We start from the raw sequence: 20,778 nt of genomic DNA on the forward strand, positions 1-20,778 counted from the left end.
ATTTGATCAGTCTTTTTCATAATCTTTTGATTCAAAACCCCAGGTTCGACTTCTCTCTCTCCCTACTCACCTTCTTTCTTAGATTTGATCCACTTAGGGTGTGTTTCTACCCTAGATCCTTCATTAAAAAGATAGAGTGAGGCAAGGGCTACCATTTAATCTGAGCATTTGACGATTTGGAGCACTTTGGTATTTTGGGCATTCATCTCTTTCTTCACCTTTTTGGGTTGTTTTCTTTGAGGTAGGGATTTCCTACTCCATTTTATAGGTTTTGCTCTAAGTTTTGGTATTTTGATGTGTTGGGTTACTTTGGTAATTTTTGGGAAAACCCCAGTTATTGTAATAAATTAATTTATATAATCAATTCAGGGAAAATTGGGGAATTTAGTTGAATTCATGAAATTAATGAATTTATTGATTTAATGGTGTAGTTGGTTAGTTTAATCACTCACCTATGAGAATGTTGGAATTATGTTAGTTGATACATTTATTTCCTGTTTAGAAATAACTGTTTTGGGCTATCGGTGGAGGATAGTCGTGATTGTTGTAGACATTGCATGTGGATTAGGAATAACTGAAACTAATCACATTGGTTAAGTCATTAATTTTGACTATTGCATTAATACAGAAAATACGTGTATTGATTGAGCATTGCATTTGCATACATTGTTTTGTGTGGGAGGAGATAGGGGATGTACTCCACGGTTTAGGGGAAGATAGGGGATGGACCTCTAAACCGGATTTTGTTTGGGAGGAGATAGGGGATGGACTCCATTAGCATCACTTTTATGTGTGCTTATTATATTGAAGTGTTTTTATTGATACAACACTAAAATGTGTATCAATCTGGAAGTATGAAGTGTTGTGAATTGAGCTTGAGTCTCACTTGTTTGTTGTTATTGGAAGGATGTGAATATGGTATATGTAATTCACTGTAGTAGGTTGGCCAGGTTCTGAGCCATGTTGATAAAATTGGAGAGTAAATTGTATCTTTGACAATAGTGTCATGAGACTGTAAAATGAAGTGGTTGATTATCTTGGTTAACCATCTGTCAAATACTATTGCTTTATTCATTGCTTATATGTGGTTTAGTATATTTCTACTGGGCTGTGGCTCACCCTTTATGGGAACATCATTTTCAGGTTCAGGTGATAAGCAACCTCCCAGGACTTAGTTTGGAAGGATGCGGATTTTGAAGACTTGTCTTTAGTTGTTTATTTTAAATAAGGTTACATGTAAACATTCAAGCCAAGGGCTTAACTTGTAAATGGGTTAATACTCATTCTTTTGTGTCCAAGTGTTAGCTTGGAAAGATGTAAGCCCTTAGGGCATTTATTTTAATGTTCCATGTAATGACTTTTAATAAAAGTACTCTGATGAATAATTCAAAAGATTCGTTTTCTTTTAATAATGCATGTTAATGTTATGTACATTATGGGTTAAATTTTGAGGGCGTGACATTTAATGCCAATATATTTACAAGGGCTTTAATGCCAATATATTTTCAAGGGCTTCATGCCATTTTCAAGGGCTTTAATGCCAACATGTTTACAAGGGCTTCATGCCATTTACAAGGGCTTTAATGCCAATATATTTACAAGGGCCTCATGCCATTTTCAAGGGCTTTATGCCACAAGTTACAAGGGCCTTGTGCCACACATTTCAAGGGCCTTAGTGCCATTTACAAGGGCTTTATGCCACATGTTGCAAGGGCCTCGTGCCACACATTTCAAGGGCCTCGTGCCACCATGTTTCAAAGGCTTTCTAGTCACTATGTTTATGTTGCAGGATTGGGCCTAAGGCCGTTATGTACTTTGCACAGATTCAGACTAACTATGTGAACTCTGCACCTTTCTATTCATTGATATGAATTATGTTTCAAGTTAAGCATTGGTTTATGTATGTATTACTATTCACTGAGCCAGCTCACCCTCTGTTATGTCTGTTTCTGTAGGTTACCAATCAGGCGGTCAGTCCTAGCCAAGACGCCGCTTCCTTTTGTCAACCTTCATATGTTCAGGCACTGTTTAAGTCATTTAATTTCTTAAGTTGTCAAGATGTTGGTTTGCTTGTGAGTGTCCCATCTAAGGTTGTCGTATATACCTTTCATGTTTGTCTTTGTATACGCCCGACTATAGGGCTAGAACTGTAAATGTGTATGTACATACTCTGGGATATAGTTTGGAACTTTATTTATTCGGTATAATGCATGTGATGAATGAGATCCTGGCATGTAGGAATAGCTCAATGGAGTTTAATTGTTCATTATTATTTATCTATTTATTTTTAATGCTTCCGTTCAGGCCCCATATGATATATATATATAACAGGTTAAGTGTCCGTTACTGAAGTGGTCATGCCCAAACTTCTAGGGGCGAGTTGTGGGTATGACATGCACTATCACCCGGGAAAGGCCAATGTTTGATGGATGTGGCAGCTCATATGGAGCTCATGATGCAGGAGGAGGATGAGGGGCGGAGAGGCTCTAAGAGGAGCCAAGATGGTCAGGGTGATGGCAGGAGACAAAGGGGTTCTAACCCTCAGCAGTCTCAGGGTGGTGTGGCTAGATCGACCTTTCCAGTGCCGAATGCGGGCTCTGGGAGAGGTAGTCAGGGAGGCTTGATTTGTTTTGTGTGTGGCCAGCTGGGTCACAAGTCTTCGGTTTGCCCGCAGAAGGGAGGGGATCAGCGAGCTGCTTCTTCTTCAGTTAGACCTCAGGGCCAGAGTCAGGGCAGAGGCCAGTCTTTGTCTTGCTATCAGTGTGGTCTGGGCACCTGAAGAGGTATTGCCCGCAGTTGAGTGCTACTTCAGGAGCGTCTGGTTCTAGGCAAACGCAGAGTTATCAGCCAGCTCAGTCTGTGCAGGCCTCGAGGGCAAATCTGGGAGCTTCGGCGTCCCAGTCAGTACAGCAGTCCTTTGCTCCTAGAGGTGAGCAGGTAGATCAGGGGCCTTCAGGCCGGCTCCATCAGTAGTGAGATGTACTTTTGTATTTTGCAACTCGGTTGCTAGTGTATTGATTGATACAGGTGCATCTCATTCTTTTGTGTTTGCAGCATTTGCATCTGTTTTGGAATTGGAGTTGGCACAGTTAGCATCTCCTATATGTGTAGTATCGCCTGTTGGAGGTGAGTTGATCTTGAAACAAGGTGTTAGAGGTTGTGATATAGAGGTCGCCGACCATAGGCTTCCTTTTCCTTTTGTTGTCATGCCCATGAAGGATTTTGATGTTATTTTGGGTATGGACTGGCTATCGTCATACCGGGCCGTTATTGATTGCTACCGTCAGAGGGTCACGATTTGTACCTTGAGCGGGGAGTGTTTCCATTTCTTGGGGGATCGGGTTGGTAGTGTGTTGCCACCGATGTATAATCCGCGAGGGCGAAATGAGCTTAGTGGTCTACTTGCTAGCTTTATGAGTGGTGAGTGTGATGAGACCCAGATTGTATTACCAAAGGTGGTTTGTGAGTATTCGGATGTTTTTCCCGAGGATCTCGTTAGTTTACCACCTCATCGAGAGATAGAGTTCTCTATTGATTTAGTGCCCGGCACAACGCCGATTTCTATGGCACCTTATCTTTTTGCCCCAGCCGAGTTGAGTGAGTTGAAGATTCTTTTTTTTTGGGTGAATAAGTCATAAATTAAAAACACAGAAAATTACACATATACAAGGGGCATGCCCCAGGCCCTAACCAAAGAAGCAAAGAAAACAAAGGAACAAAACCAACCTAGATCAACAAGCTAAGAAACTGAAAGCGATCCAAAATACCAAAAAAACAAACAAGCCTAATGAACAGTCCACACACAACGACACAGACCCGAACATACAAAAATGTTCATGTGTCCCATAATAAACATATGGGATAGATGAACACAATCAGATAGGTTCGGGACCATACAGACCAGCTTAAACATGCACATCCCGCAGTTAAAGCATAAGACCAAAAAATACAACATGCATTCATCAGGCTTTGACAACCAAATAATAAAATAAATAAAAAACAAAAGGTTCATCACGTCCTGGGCATTTCCAGCAGCCATAGTTAACAAAAAAACTGAAGTCCATCCCTTGGCTGTCCCATTTAACTCTAGGAATTGCTAGATAAGGGTTTTGTTCGCCCTAGTGTTTTGCCGTGGGGAGCACCGGCCCTCTTTGCTAAAAAGAAAGATGGTGCCTTGAGATTGTGTATAGACTACCGGAAGTTGAATCGGGCTACGGTCAAGAATAAGTACCCTATGTCCCGTATTGATGATCTGTTTGACCAGTTGAAGGGTTCCCGTTGTTTCTCTAAGATAGACTTGAGATCGGGTTACCACCAGTTGAGGGTCAGGGAGGAGGATATTCTTAAGACGGCATTCCGTTGAACACACCAAAATTTGATGGGTCGTTGAACACACCAAAATTAAATACTAAACTATACCAAATTCTATCAGAATAATGGCAAGTCCAAGTATCGATCCACAGGGACTATTGTGAAATTAAACTAATTTAATTGTCAAATTCCTAAATTAATTTTGATAAAAAGATTGGTTGTTTATAACCTAATTTAATAACGAATAAATTAAACTAAGGAATTAAATTATCAATAATAAATGAAATTGGGTTTACTAAATTAGGGAAAAATTCTAGGGTAGAGAATTCACCACTAACCACATAATTAGGGTTTGCAATTGAAATTAATTATGCTATGGTTTGAACGGATTAATGCTTCGCAACTACAAGCTCAAAACATTTAACAAGAAGATCATCACATTCAATGTACGAGCACGAACCATCTCAAGTAATACGAATCGTTCACTCTAAACTAGGGTAGTGATACGACTCGTTTCTCGTAGCATGGTTCGTCCCATACCTTAAATGTAAAGGAATAGAAAACTCATGTATGGATAATATTCAACAATCACAGAAAGTCAAATATTTGAAAAGATAATGAAAATTATATATAAAGAATTTTTAAAACACCATACAATGGTTCAAACCTTTATATAATATAAAATAAAAAAAGTAAAACCTATCACATGGCTAGGGTTTCTTCAAAACCCTAGAAAAGGAGACTAGCCACTCTTGGAGGAGTGGGAGGAGGTAGATGGAGAAGGAACCACCATGGGAGACATCTTTGAAGCTTCTTGTTTCTTCATCTTTTTTTCAAACCCTAGCCTCTCTCTTTAGGTCAAAACAACTTCCGAACCCTAATCCAGCCTTTTACTTACCTTTTTATACTTTCAATCTCGTCCAAATAGGTTTAAAACGTCGGTTTGACTTTCCCAGAAAAAGTCAACGCACGTGCGGGAAAGTCAACGCACGTGTGGAAAAAGTTAACGCACGTGCGGGAAAGTCAACTCTGCCCAAATTCTGTCTTTTTGCTCATTTTATGCTCCGACGATAGTAATGTACAACCCGATTGACACTCAATACACATAAAATATACAATTTGACCAACAAGTGAAATTAAGAGATTCTAATTAACGGCCTCAATGATGTACATTTCAGCCTTAATCACATCCTCCAACTTACCACTTGCTAGTCCTCAAGCAAGTAAAATAAAATAAAATTAAACAAAATCTATCTATTTCCTCTTTCGTGGGAAAACAGTTGCATTTAGCATATGCAACAAGCCTTTAAACTACAAGGTTATCCCAGGTAGACGGGTAAAGTCTCGTGGGGGTTTCCAGAAATGATACCCACAAACATTAACATATTCATATATACTCAATAACAAATGACCACACTACTCCACCTAACAATCAACTTATGTGCCACTACAGTGTGATATTTAGACATCATGAGTCATTAAAGACACAGTGGACAAGCATGAAGGAACCTATTGAGTCAAAATCACAATTCAGTTAATACAAAAGTAAAGTTCCCTACACTTGTGCATGCTAGTAGACAAGTCATGAGTACCCTCGGTGTAAAGTGCAATCTCCATATTAGTTAACTATCCACTACAATAGCCCAGTGTAACTCATAATAACACCTATCATATACAGAAAAACTAACCTGTTGCAGCCAAGATTTTCAAAAGTTGTTTTTATTTTTTATTTTATTTATTTATTTATTTTTTATTATTATTATTTTTTAAATGACTGTGCAATGTCCTGATCCATTAAGCTTTCTAATCAACCAATATAACAAGCATTGGGCCAATGACTCCCAAACCAGACGGTTTTAGGGCACTAGGTGTAAAGACACCCTTACGGGCTTAATAACTTGAGTTGAAAAGGCTACGAATCCGAACAAGTCATTCTTCTTATTTTTCCTTAACTGTGCAATGTCCATGTCCCTTAAGCTTTCTAATTAACCCATGTAACAAGCATTGGGCCAATGACTCCCAAACCAGACGGTTTTAGGGCATTAGTTGTAGAGACACCCCTACGGGCTTAATAACTCGAGTTAAAAAGGCTACAGACCCAAACTAGTCAAGCATTTTATTTTTTATTTTTTTTTTAAGAATCTTGGCTCCTCATTTATTCTTTTCTGCAACTCTAGCTATTATCAATGATGTACACCAGGGATTATAATAAAAAGATCACTGCTATGATAGTGTGCTCATGTGAATTAAGGCATACTCATGACAAGTGTACTAATACCACAAACATAGACAACTCTCCTCGTGCAAACATGGCATGCAAGTATCTACCCAATAAATCCTTTTCATACAAGTCTACTATGCTCTCCAAATAACATATGCAAATATCATCACCCTACTAGCAAAAAGTCACATCAGGTGAAGTAATGCAGTCAAGTGAAACAGGTATAAGCATGAATTATGAGCCAAATAGGAATGCACAAAATAAAATATAACCCTCATCCCCCAACTTGAATATGACATTGTCCTCAATGGAAAAGTAAAGAGAAATGAGAGAAAATTACCAGAATTGTAGGTGCACATCCAGGTAGGCAGAGAGTAACATATATACACTTACACTTTTCTTTGTCTTTTTTTTTTGTTAATAAAAACGAAAATAATTTAAAAAAATGAATGAAAATGACCTTAAAATAAATTAAATAAATTGTAAACTAAACTAAGCGAAACGACTTATTCATTAAATGATAAACTAAACTACTTAAAAGAAGAGAAGAAAATAAAATAAAATAAAAACTAAACTGCTTATTCATTAAATGAACAATTACAGTATAGAAGAAAAATAAAAATAACATTACTAACTACACAAGTATAATAATAAAAATAAAAATAAAACCAAAATCGACTAACTAATTAAACTAACCAGAATTACTACGAAGTAATTTAAACTAAACAAATATAGCAAATAAAAAAAAACAAAATTAAGATTATTGTTAGCACCATGCTTTCTGAGTTTTTTTTTTCTTTCGAAAATAGAAAATAGAAAATAAAAATAAATAAAAGTCGAATTTTTTTTTATATAAAAAATTATAAATAAAATAATTGTATATTTATTTATTTATTTTTAAAATTTATTTATGTATTTATTTACTTCAACAAATTAAAAATGAAAGAAAAGAAAAAAAAATAATAATAAAAATAAGAAAAACAAAACCAGATGCACAACTTTTCCGCACATGGCCGCACATGCGGCGATTTGCAACTCCTCGTGAATTTTTTTTTTTTTTATTAAATCGGCGTCCCGCACGTGCTGGGCCTAAGCCGCACGTGCAGCTTGGTCAACACAGCTGCCCTCCGCACCTGCTTATTAAGCAGAGTGCAACTATGTTTTGGTGAAATTTTTTTCCCCATATGCGTGCTCAATGCCGCACATGCGGGCCATCTTTTTGTTTTTATTTTTTATTTTTTTATTTTTTTTTTGAAGTATAACACAAATTTTTTTTTTATTTTTGTATTTTTATTTTTTTTTACTTTGTAAAATTGAACAAGTATGAAAACTATTATTATTGTTTATTTATTTATTTTTTTATATTTTTAAATTGAACAAGTATAACCCTTCTTTTTTATTTTATTTTATTTTTTAAATCAAAACTACGCATTTCTACCTTCAATTGACATCCAAAATAAATATAGCACATAAGAAAATAACGGAATGCCTACTAAAGGTATAATCTTCACGTGAAAACCATGGGTACTACTTTTCTCCCTAACTGTGTTTGTAACTTTCCCTATTTTCCAACAGGGTGACAGACTAGGTTGATTCGGTATCCAGAATCGAGGCGCATAAAGCTACCTCAACCTATGGGGCTGCCATACAGAGTTCAAGCCGAGGTAGTTTTGAAGCAATCTCCACACCCCTGGGTATTTAAACCAGACTCTAGTCTCGGAAATCCCAAACCTTTGTGTTCTAGGCTTTGCCATTCGAACTCTAGTTTCCACCGTCTCAGTTGGTCTCCTAGGAACTCACTACAAACACGGTTAGGTGGCTATACCAGACCGTCAGATGTCGTTCGGGCACGGCTAACACCAAAGGAATTACACCTTTAGAGGATTTAAAGTCTCCTAGACGCAAATAAAGCATGACGAGAACAAAGAAAAACAAAATAACATAGAAGGGAAAGAAAAGAGAATAAGGAATCAATCTATCAATCATAATAAAATGGGTCCATCAAACCCCTAGGTAAAGGAAAATGATCCTTCCTAGTCGATGAATTTAGTCTCCTATAATCAATGCAGCCTCGCCACCCAGTAGTGGTTCGTGTGGGGACTAACTCTCCTCCCTCATTCTCAACAATAGTGATGCCCGATTTCTTGGGCACCACTTGTGTGGGACTCACCCACTTGCTATCTGAGATGGGGTATATGATACCCGCATCCAACAATTTCAAAACCTCCTTAACTGACCCATCAATATCAAAATTTTCAAACCCAAAATGACCTAGACAAGCCTCTAAAGGGTCCTCTACAAGAATGGAGGGCAAAGCCTCCTCCACAATCTCATCCACAACATCCACTAATAAGCACTCCTCTCTCTCATGAGGTTGTTGGGATGCTTGAAAAACATTAAGTTTCACTTGCATGTTGCCAAATGAAACTTCCATAACCCCGGTCCAACAATTTATGCATGCATTGGCTGTAGCCAAGAAAGGTCGACCTAAGATCACCGGGATTTGTTTCTTAGAACTGGTTACCGATTCCATATCTAACACCAAAAAGTCAACAGGGAAGTAGAACCTATCAACCTTAACTAGCACATCCGCAATCATGCCACGTGGCACTCTGAGGGACCGGTCAGCCAATTGAAGAGTGACAGTAGTGGGCTTCAACTCGCCAAGCCCAAATTCCTCGTACATAGAGTACGGCAATAAATTGACACTAGCCCCTAAATCTAATAAGGCCCTATCAATGAAATGGTCCCCTATAATGCATGCAATGTTTGGGGCACCCGGGTCCTTAAGCTTAGAGGTGTGTCATTCAACAAGATGGAGCTTACTTGCTCCGTGAGTAGGACCTTTTGGGACACATGTGTCCTAGATTTACGCTTTTGCGCACAAAGGTCCTTCAGAAATTTGGCATATGATGGTACTTGCTTAATCGCCTCCAACAGGGGGAAGTTGATTTTTACCTGTTTAAAAACATCCATCATTGCCTCCATAGATGCCGCCTTCTTATTAAAAGGGGACGGTGTATCGAGGCATTGGGGAAAGGGTGCCTTAGGCACATATGGAGTGCTAAGGACTAACTTATCCCTCTTAAGTGTTTCCCCCTCACCCTTGCTCTCATTAGGTGTACCCCCAATGTCACCCTTCTTAACTCTAGTTGCATCTGGCGCAACCGACTGAGGCTCTAACTCCCTACCACTTCTCAAAGCAACCACCGCCTGCACTTGCTCATGTTGCTTACCATTCCCACCCGAACTCTCTGCCCCGTATTGTCCCTTAGGGTTGGCCACAGTTTGACATGGTAATTTTCCCTCCTCTCTCCGATTCATGTAGTTAGCTATTTGACCCAATTGGGTCTCTATTTTGGCAATAGAGTGAGTGTGGGAGTGAACTATTGGTGCTAACGCCTTAAGTTCTGAGAGAACTTCCAGCACCTGAGTCTCAAAGACAGAGTTGCCCTGAGGAACAGGCGGGGGTTGTGGTTGCCGGTACAGTTGTGGGGGTCGATAAGGTTGCGGTGGTTGGTAGGATGATTGGTTGGCAAAATTATTGAAATTCTGCCTTGGTGGTGGAGGATTATAAGAAGTGCCTTGTGAAGGGGGTCTCCATGAGAGGTTAGGGTGATTTCTCCATCCCGGATTATATGTGTTGGAGTATGGGTCATTACCTGGGTTGGAGAATCCTTGAGCCACATTCACATGCTCTTGGACTAACTCCGGAAATTGTGACGCCGAAGGGCACTCACTCAAGTCATGAGCAGGGCTCGCACATATAACACATGCCTCACGGAATTGAGGTTGATCTTGCTGGGTAGGGTCATGTCTCGTAGCTAATAAGTGGTCTATCTTGCGGGATAGTGCCTCTACTTGTTGGGCTAACTCTAGGTTTTGCTCGACCTCATAAATGCCCCCTCTTTTCGGGGCTCCAACTACGGGTTGCTGGACTTGCCGGGCTGCGGATGCATGGTGAAGGGAATTATCACTTAGGTTCTCAAACAATTGCCATGCCTCGGCATCATTTTTAGACATAAATGTCCCACCACAGGACGAATCCACCATTTGGCGGTGTGGCTCAGTTAAGCCATAATAAAATGTTTGAACAAGTTGCCAATTAGGGACTTGGTGGTGAGGACACTGTTGGAGAAGGTCTCTAAGTCTTTCCCACGTCTCATGGAATTGCTCGCCATCCATTTGAGCAAAGTTTGTGATGGCTCGCCTAAGCTGGTTGGTTTTACCTATGGGAAAGTACTTCTCCAAGAACCGTTGCTGTAATTGGTCCCAAGTTGTGATTGAATTAGCAGGTAAAGAATTTAGCCAGTGCTTGGCTTTATCCTTTAACGAGAATGGAAACAATCGCAACATTAAAGCCTCATTTGTGAAATTCTGGATCCTCACTGTCGAGCAAATTTCCAAAAATTCATTCAAATGCTTATAAGGGTCATCATGAGTTAATCCATGGAATGATGGGAGCATTTGTATAGTGCTGGACTTAATCTCATAATGAGCAGCAGTGGTGTTGGGAGCATGATGGTGATGTATATGCGGTGGCTGTAAAATAATCCTTAAGTGTCCGGTTAGGCACATTCGGGACATTAGGATCTGCCATCTCTAATGGCTCAATGTATGAATATTCAAGCCTAGGAATACGGGCAGAGGTCCTAAGTCTCCTAAGGGTCCTTTCTAGTTCAAGGTCCAAACTCCACAATTCAGGGCGACAAGAACGACGCCCATGCATACACTACCCAAAGACACACACAAGTTCCGACTCTATGCACTAAGTATAAAAGCAAAATACCAAAGGAAGAAATACTCACAACGGTTTAACGAAAACGCTTTACTTGTCTTACGGATGCTTGACGTGTAGACGTTGTCTCCAACCTCTGTTTGAGCTTTGACTTCCGTTTTAGCACTTTGGTGGTTTGCTTGTGAGTGTTTGCTTCTGTTTACTCACTTTAGCGCTGCGGTTTTTTTTTTTTTTTTTAAAGCTCGGCTGCGCTTCGCTTGCACTTCAGTGATAGCTCAAATTTCAAATGCTCTGCACACTTAGCAACACCAAAAGCATAAAATCCTAAACTAAAAATTAAAATAAGAATGTAACTTTAAATTAACTAATTTTGCCAGAAGTCCCCGGCAACGGCGCCAAAATTTGATGGGTCGTTGAACACACCAAAATTAAATACTAAACTATACCAAATTCTATCAGAATAATGGCAAGTCCAGGTATCGATCCACAGGGACTATTGTGAAATTAAACTAATTTAATTGTCAAATTCCTAAATTAATTTTGATAAAAAGATTGGTTGTTTATAACCTAATTTAATAATGAATAAATTAAACTAAGGAATTAAATTATCAATAATAAATGAAATTGGGTTTACTGAATTAGGGAAAAATTCTAGGGTAGAGAATTCACCACTAACCACATAATTAGGGTTTGCAATTGAAATTAATTATGCTATGGTTTGAACGGATTAATGCTTCGCAACTACAAGCTCAAAACATTTAACAAGAAGATCATCACATTCAATGTACGAGCACGAACCATCTCAAGTAATACGAATCGTTCACTCTAAACTAGGGTAGTGATACGATTCGTTCCTCGTAGCATGGTTCGTCCCATACCTTGAATGTGAAGGAATAGAAAACTCATGTATGGATAATATTCAACAATCATAGAAAGTCAAATATTTGAAAAGATAATGAAAATTATATATAAAGACTCTATTGTTTGGGTGTGTTCATGGTCCTCATTCGGAAAGTATGCGGCTCATGAACATATTTTGGGCTGGAATTCTCCTCTGTTATGGTTTTGTCACAGTTTTCCTTTTTTTTTTTTTTTTTTTTTGGGTGAATAAGAGATAAAATAAAACAAGGAAATTTACACAGCTACAAGGGGCATACCCCAGGACCTAACACAGCTATACAGAGGACAAAACAAAAACCAACAACCTGTTCACCATTCCTATAATCTAGCAATAGGAAGAGTGAACAAGAAATATAAACAATTATAACAACCTAGGCGAAAGAACAAACTGAAGCATAAATCCAGGAGGCTATGGACTTGAAGAGAACCTCCTGCTACTGTAGCACCAAGCAAGAGAACCTGGACACTATATCCGCAAAAGGCACGAGCCGAAACAAAAACAACATTCCCTACACATCCCGTAGGGCTAGGAATAAGAAACAAAAACAAAACTAAACTGTTAAAATGTGTGCAAGCCGAAACATGGTTACTAGGACAGCTATTAGGAACACAAAGAAGCACAAAAAAACTCCTACATAGCCCGTAGGAATAAGCTAAACACACCGCAAAACTATGCAAAAAAAACAATGAAGAACAACTGATTTTCTCCCTCCTGTAGCACAGCAAGGCGCTAGCAGCAGCCATCACCATGGTACAGACACACCCTTCATACTGCCACCCGAATCTGTGCAGCATGTATCCAGCACACTTCCACGCCAACAACCAAGGATGCCAGCAGCAATTCCCTGCAACTGCACTGTACGCAGCACCACACCTCCTCACCAACAAGTGAACCTGTCGTAAATCATAAAGGAGAAGAAATAACAAACACACAATATAGGAGCTCTCCTCACTCGACCCACAACACAGTATGTCTCTCCACTCCATATATGATCTCACAACACTAGGCCCACAACTCACATGATACCTCGAAAGGATCAGAAGGACATTATACTTGAATGCTCCAAGAACCTGCACAAACCATATATAGGATATAATAAAAGTTAGCATAAAGTATGTGTATTGTCTCTCGTCACTCAACCCACAATGTCTGGAAATATATAGGTAGCTCACAGCACTCAACCCTCCATACGGACACATCAATGTAGGAGAAGATTTAGGATTCATGATAACCTGCAAAGGAGCACCCAGTTAGTAAACCCCACAGTAGATGCTCACCATCACTCAACCCTCAATGTATGTAACCTCACATCACTCATTCTCCGGCCAGCTGCAATAGTATGGTGCTGCTGCAAGAGTTTGAGAGGAAGACTCCATTCCTCCAAAAGCCAATTATCACCTGCAGAAATTTTAACATTTTCCAAAGAAAGAAGCCTACCCCTAACCATTTGGATAATAGTGTTAGTAACAACCTCTACAGGCTTTTGGGCCTTATTGAAGATCCTACTATTCCTCTCTATCCAGATGTGGTAGACAGTGCAAAGAAATGATAGCTTAAGAATCACCATTTTCAAGGAGGTGCCACTGGTGGATCTAACAGCAAAATCAACAGTTTCCAACCAAGGCAAAGGAGGCCAGATAGATTTATTCTTGGCAAGGATACCACCCCAAATCCTAGAAGAAAATGTGCATCTAAAAAAAAGATGAGAATGAGTCTCCTCAGGATCTTGACAGAAAGGGCAGCAAGGATTTGTAACAAGACCACAGGTTTTGAGTCTATCACCAGTATTAAGTCTCTCATTGATGGCTAACCAAACAATAAAACTAACCCTAGGGATTGAAGGGGGGCCCCAGATAAGTTTGGACCAAGTGACTTTAGGGCCCTTATCCCTCCAACAGTCCCAAGCTGACTGGATAGAGAAGTCACCATCAGCAGCCAAATTCCAAAACGGAGTATCAGAAGAGCCAAAGGAAGGAAGTAAGGATAAAGGGGTAGAAGAGATCCACTCCTTTATCTCCCAAGAATTAGAGATAGGCCACTTCCAAGAACCATTAGAGACTATAGAGCTAACCTTGGTGCTGTCAGGAAGATTAGTGTCATAAAGAATTCTAGGACCAAACCTATGCCACAACGAACCAAGCGGATGCCAATTGTCATACCACAGGAACACATTATCCCCATTACCAATTTTGAACTTGATGTGAGGATAGATTAAATGCCTAAGAGACAGAATTTTCCTCCAAACCCATGAGGGATCACTAGGAGTCCTAACAGCCCAAAAGCTCCTCCCTTTAAGCAAGTAAGCCTTGACCCATTGGCACCACATGGAACAATCACCCCCAGAAAACAAGTACCAAACATGTTTGGCTATAGCAGCCTTGTTCCAGGTAACTAAGTCTTTGAAACCAAGGCCACCCTCATTTTTTTTCCTGCAGATATATCTCCAAGCAATCTTAGCACTATGTTTCTTCAACTCAACCCCAGACCAAAGAAAAGATCTAAGGATGCTCTCAATGTCACCAATGATTTTCTTAGGGGAGGATAAAAAGAGAGGACCAGTACACTTGCATAGAAAACAGAATAGACTGGATGAGTTGAGCTCTACCAGCATAGGAAAGCAGTTTATTGGTCCAACTTTTAATCCTCTTAGTAATTCTCTCAACCAGAGTATGACAATCAGATGCTTTAAGCTTGGTAGTAATAAGAGGCACACCAAGGTATTTCACTGGGAGGGAGCCCTCAGTAAAATTGGCAATCTGAAGAATATTCTCTTTAAGCTCACTACTACACCCCGAGAAAAAAATATTACTCTTACTAGAATTAGGGGTAAGACCAGACAGATTCCTAAATTCATCCAATCCCTGCATGATAAGAGAAACAGTACCAGGGTCCCCTTTACTGAAAATCATCAAATCATCAGCAAAACAAAGGTTAACAATTTTAGTTTTCTCACACCTCCAGTGGAATTTGAACATAGGGCTCCTAGATTTCTCAGCTAGAATTCTGGCAAGAATTTCCATGGCCAACACAAAGAGATACGGGGACATAGGGTCCCCTTGTCTTAAACCCCTCGCCCCTTTAAAATACCCCTGAAGGCTCCCATTAATACAAATCGAGAAAGAAGGACTCGTAATGCAAGCCTTTATCCAGGTAATCATACAAGGAGGGAAAGCCATAGCTTTGAGGATATCAATGATAAGGTCCCATCTCACAGTATCATAAGCTTTCATAATATCAACTTTCATGGCACACTTAGGGGAGTGGGAACTCCTATGGTAACCTCTCATAATCTCTTGGGACAAGAAAATGTTGTCCGAGATCCTTCTACCTTGAACAAACGCAGACTGCACAGGATCAATCAAATCAGGGAGGGCCAATTTAATTCTATTAGCTATGATCTTGGCAATGCATTTATAGATGGTATTACAACAAGAGATGGGTCTATAGTCAGCAACATGAGTAGGATTAGGAACCTTAGGAATAAGAGCTATAATGGTACTGTTAACCTCAGAAAGATGTTTACCAGAGTCAAAGAAAGACTTAATAGCTAGAATGACATCCTTACCAACAATATCCCAAGAGCTCTTAAAAAAACCAGCGGAATACCCATCAGGGCCAGGGGCTTTATTGGACTTTAAAGACCAAAAAACCTCCTTGATTTCATTTTCAGACACCGGCCTGGACATAGAAACAGATTGAGAGAGAGAGACTTTCTTTTCCACCAAAGATTGAATCCTCTCAAGGCCCTGGTACTGATCCACAGAAGGGGTACCAAACAAATTGGTATAAAAATTAATAAAGGAGGTGTGAACATCAGTACTATGAGTAGACCTAGAACCATCACTCATGACAACACTCAAAATCTTCCCTCTATTGATATTACTTTTCACAGACCTAAAGAAGAATTTGCTGTTTCTATCCCCAAGACCAAGCCACTGCACTCTGGATTTTTGAAGAGCAAGGCTCTCTTCAACTTTGCTAAGCTCAATATACTTATTCAGATCCTCTCTCTCTTGGGCTTGCAAAACACTATTCAAAGGGTCTTTGTCAAGTTTATATTGACTAAGATCCAGATTAGTTTTTGCAATTTGGACACGAGTAGATATGTCACTAAAGTCTTTCTTATTCAAAAGCTTGAGACTAGCTTTAAGCTTTCTGAGTTTTTGACAGACCCTGAACATAGGAACCCCTTGAATGTACTGCCCCCAGGTGTTAGAAACAGTACCCAGAAAATCTGGATGTTGAGACCAGAAATCAAAGTATTTGAAAGGTTTTTTGAAAGAGCACTTGGTGGCACTGATATTGACCACAGCAGGGGAGTGGTCAGAAATACCAGAGAGAAGAAACTGGGCAGTAGCCTCAGGAAATTTGTCCAACCAAGCCTCATTAACCAGAACTCTATCAATTTTGGTAGCTATATAGGTCCCCTCCCTCCTATTGTTAGCCCAGGTGAATTGGCAACCACCGTAAGACAAATCAGCCAGCTCAGAAGCATTAATATAAGAATTAAATTCCTCATTATCATTTGTCCAATTTGAAGTCCCCCCAATTTTTTCCTGCTGGTATCTAATAGCATTAAAATCACCCAGAAAAACACAAGGAACTTTGGATTTAACACGGGAGATATCAAGCATAGATTCAAAAAAAACCTTTCTCAATGTGTGCTTATTTTCAGCATAAACAAAAGTTGCATAAAAGATTTCATTGGAAGCCAATTCAATAATTTTACACAAAATATGCTGATTAGACATAGAAATCATTTGAACATCACAAAAACATTGTTCCAGCACACCCAGACTCTACCAGTTTCAGTTGGTTGTGAGTTAGAGAGCATAGACCATTGATCAAAACACTTAACACAGATACTACTCTCTTTAGACTGTTTTATTTTGGTTTCCAAAACCCCCATGACATGAATATTCTCTTTAAGCACAAATTTTTTAACTTCTTTATGTTTAGAGGGATCATTCAAACCTCTAACATTCCATGAAGCAATTTTTACATTCATAGGGACACAAAAAGGAGGTAAAGACAAAACCCACAAAAAAGACAAACCCACAACCAACTGAAACTTTGATTACCTCTTTTTCTTCCTCTGGCTGCTGCTGCCTTTGCCAGAGGGTCTGTTCTTCACCTGCTGGGATGGGGTAGCAGAACTATGGATCGCCTTTTCAGCCTTAACTTCTTTAATCGCAGTGTCCAGCATTTCAGCTGCATTGGGGACCACCAGCTTTGCAATCTCGAACACCTTCTTTTGGAACCTATCCACATCACTGCTTTCAGAGCTTTGCTCCTCCCCGGATAAGCTCTTGGACATAGAAGTCTCCTGAGTGTCAAAGGATTGATCAGATGAGTCCACCTCAGTGGGAACATTTTCAGGAGCTGGAGCTGGAACTGGGTCTGCTGTAGAAGTAGGAGCTGGAAGTTCCACCACTTCTGGGATAGATTCCAACACAGGATCACCCACCTTCCTTTTCCCCTTAGCTGTGACAGTGGTCCAACCTTCGTCTTGAGCACTTACATTTTCCTCAGATGTCTTCTGCATAGAGATCAACTTAGCCACCTGTTGAGACACACACTTTTGAGTGCTATGTCCAAATATTTGGCAATGTTGACACCTTGACGGCAGCCCCTGATATTCGACTCGGATTAGAACGGCTTCATCATCATGTCTAATTTGAAAATAAGTGGGCAGTTTTGAGGTAGCCTCAATTTCCACACAGATTCTAGCAAAAGCCACCCTACTACCCCGAGCCGTAAGCTGGTCCATAAAGAGGGGATGTCCAATTGCACTTGCAATCCTACTTAATCCATCAGGATCCCAATATTCCAAGGGGATGTTAAAGAACTTCACCCATACAGGAATTTTTGTGGATTTATCTTTAGATAGCTTCATCATCCTTTTCCATTGTTTTAGAATAAGGAGATAACCTCCTATGTACCATGGACCTCCTTCAAGAACTTCTCTGCAACTATCAGGGGTATCAAATATAAAGAACATGAACCCATCCCCATTAGTAAGAACCTCCTTGATCCCCTGAGTTTTCCACATCCCAAAAGCACTGTTACGCAAATAATTGTATCCCACTCCCTTATCCACAAAATAACCCACTAAGCAGGAGTCCCATTTCTCTAGCGGATCAGTCCTTGGGGGCATATTTACAACAACACTATCCTCAAAAGAAGAAGGAGGGATATACCTGAGTTTGATGCTTGACCGGGTTGATGCAGCGGTGATATTAGCCCACGAGCGATGTTCTTGGCCCTCAGACTCGTTAGATCTCCTACCACCTGCATCCCCTCGACCTCCTCTTCCCCCACGATAACTTCCACCCCCCCTGACGCCTCCTCGTTGTAAGGATGGAGAATCCCTAATCGGAATCTGTATATCAGAAGCAGAAGCCCTAACTGGAACTGAGGTTTCAACGATATTCTTGTGTTCCCCTCTATTACGCGCTAAAACTACACTATCTGGTAGATTTAGGAAGCTATTGTACTCTTCCTCCACCATATCAGACCAACTCGTACTGATAGCATTCTCAGTCGGCGTCGATGGCTCGTCAATCGTAGCTGGAAACATCGGACCTTTGAGTTTCTCCGTTGACTCAGGTCTCTTGCCCAGAACGTTGCTTGAATCTCTTGGAGGATCTGAAGCAAAACCCTCTATTACCGAACCAACCTCGATTCCCAAACACTCTGCCTCATGATCGGCAACCTGCGATTGAAATTCCACACCAGAAGGATCCACGATCTGAATATCCACACCTCGGTTACCTTCCATGATGGAAGGATTAGCCGTAGAGAGACCCTCGCCATTAGGGTTTGTAACATCTGCTTCAAAAGCCATCGATCTTCCAGTCAGAATCGCAAAACTATTTTTGGTGAACCCTAAGTCACCACCTGATGACTTTACTTTCTCGACCGTAGCATTTACTCCCTCAATACGCTCAGAAATGGTAGCATTAACTCCAGACATCGGCAATCAATGAGATATTCTCACTAACCCATTTCTGTTTCACCCTCTTTCTAGAAAACAAAGTTTTCCTTTTATTTGTTCTTTCTTGTATAGTTCCTTTTAGGTCCTGGGGTATGCCCCTTGTATTTGTGTAATCTCTGTTTTTTTTATTTTATGTCTTATTCACCCAAAAAAATTATATATAAAGAATTTCTAAAACACCATACAATGGTTCAAACCTTTACATAATATAAAATCAAAAAAGAAAAACCTATTACATGGCTAGGGTTTCTTCAAAACCCTAGAAAAGGAGACTAGCCACTCATGGAGGAGTGGGAGGAGGTAGATGGAGAAGGAACCACCATGGGAGACATCTTTGAAGCTTCTTGTTTCTTCCTCTTTTTTTCGAACCCTAGCCTCTCTCTTTAGGTCAAAACAACTTCCGAACCCTAATCCAGCATTTTACTTGCCTTTCTATACTTTCAATCTCGTCCAAACAGGTTTAAAACGTCGGTTTGACTTTCCCAGAAAAGGTCAACGCACGTGCAGAAAAGTCAACGCACGTGCGGAAAAAGTCAACACACGTGCGGGAAAGTCAACTCTGCCCAAATTCTGTCTTTTTGCTCATTTTATGCTCCGACGACGTACAACCTGATTAACACTCAACACACATAAAATATACAATTTGACCAACAAGTGAAATTAAGAGATTCTAATTAACGGCCTCAATGATGTACATTTCGACCTTAATCACTTAGCCTCTAAGAAAGAGAATTTTCAGAGCAATTGTTGCATAACGATATTAGTCTAACGCAAGCACCTCATTTAAGGTTTTCTAAATCACCTGAGTGTTTAATTCTCAAGTCCAAACTGGTGAATTTGAATGCCCTATGATTTTCTTCCTATTTCTCTTTCTTTTCTCTAACTTTCTCTTCTCGCTCTCAAGAAGAATGTTTCTGTCTAACTTTCTCCGTCCTACTCTATTTTGTTCTAGGAACTAATTTCCTTAGACCACCAATTGTTTTCATTAGCTTAAGTTGCCTAGTTTAACTCAAATTAACCTTACTTAGCCTCTAAGAAATAGAATTTTCTAAGTAATAGTAGTTTAACGATATTAGTTTTGCTTAATCATCTCATTTAAGGTTTTCTAAATTACCTAAATGTTCAATTCTCAAATCCAAAAAGATGAATTTTAATTCCCTTTGATTTTCTTCATACTTCACTTTCTATTCTCCAACTTTCTCTTGTAGCTCTCAAGAAGAATATTTCTCTCTAACCTTCTCTGTCCTTCTCCATCATTCTCTATTTTGTTCTAGGAACTAATTAGCTTAGGCCACTAATGGTTTCATTAGCTTGAGCGGCCAAGTTTAACTCAAACTAACCTTGCCTCCTCCAAGAAATAGAATTTTCTGTGTAATTGTATCTTACCGACATTAGTTTAACGTAAGCACCTCATTTAAGGTTTTCTAAGTCACATAAGTGTTCAATTATCAAGTCTAAAAGGATGAATTTGAATTCTCTTTGATTTTCTTCCTATATCACTTTCTTTTGTATGACTTCCTCTTCTACCTCTCGAGAAGAATGTTTCTCTGTAACTTTCTCCATCCTTCTCTATTTTGTTCGAGAGCTAATTGGCTTAGGCCCCTAATTGC

General features: G+C 39.7%; 1 protein-coding gene across 1 annotated transcript; it reads right to left on the bottom strand.

Annotated features, from left to right (window-relative positions):
• Positions 1–12,444: 12,444 nt before the first annotated feature.
• On the bottom strand, positions 12,445–19,147 carry LOC145803455 (uncharacterized). Its single transcript, XM_082896726.1, has 9 exons — positions 17,253–19,147; positions 17,075–17,147; positions 14,734–16,910; positions 13,481–14,600; positions 13,344–13,403; positions 13,191–13,241; positions 12,934–13,064; positions 12,588–12,696; positions 12,445–12,495 (listed from the first exon to the last, which is right to left on the bottom strand). The coding sequence occupies exons 1-9, from the start codon at positions 19,145–19,147 to the stop codon at positions 12,445–12,447; spliced, it is 5,667 nt and encodes a 1,888-aa protein (XP_082752852.1).
• Positions 19,148–20,778: the final 1,631 nt, after the last annotated feature.

Source organism: Camellia sinensis, chromosome 12 (genome assembly GCF_055761805.1).
Source record: "Camellia sinensis isolate YWXY chromosome 12, ASM5576180v1, whole genome shotgun sequence".
Taxonomy (NCBI): Eukaryota; Viridiplantae; Streptophyta; class Magnoliopsida; order Ericales; family Theaceae; genus Camellia; species Camellia sinensis.

Bases quoted from the DNA above. Each gene is read 5' to 3' on its own strand.
- LOC145803455 (XM_082896726.1), bottom strand. From the start codon at position 19,147: ATGTCTGGAGTTAATGCTACCATTTCTGAGCGTATTGAGGGAGTAAAT. The intron at 16,911-17,074 runs GTTTTGGAAACC...ATGTCTAATCAG, and splicing joins AGAATATTCATGTCATGGGG to CATATTTTGTGTAAAATTAT. The intron at 13,065-13,190 runs GTGAGTTGTGGG...GATTTACGACAG, and splicing joins TGATCCTTTCGAGGTATCAT to GTTCACTTGTTGGTGAGGAG.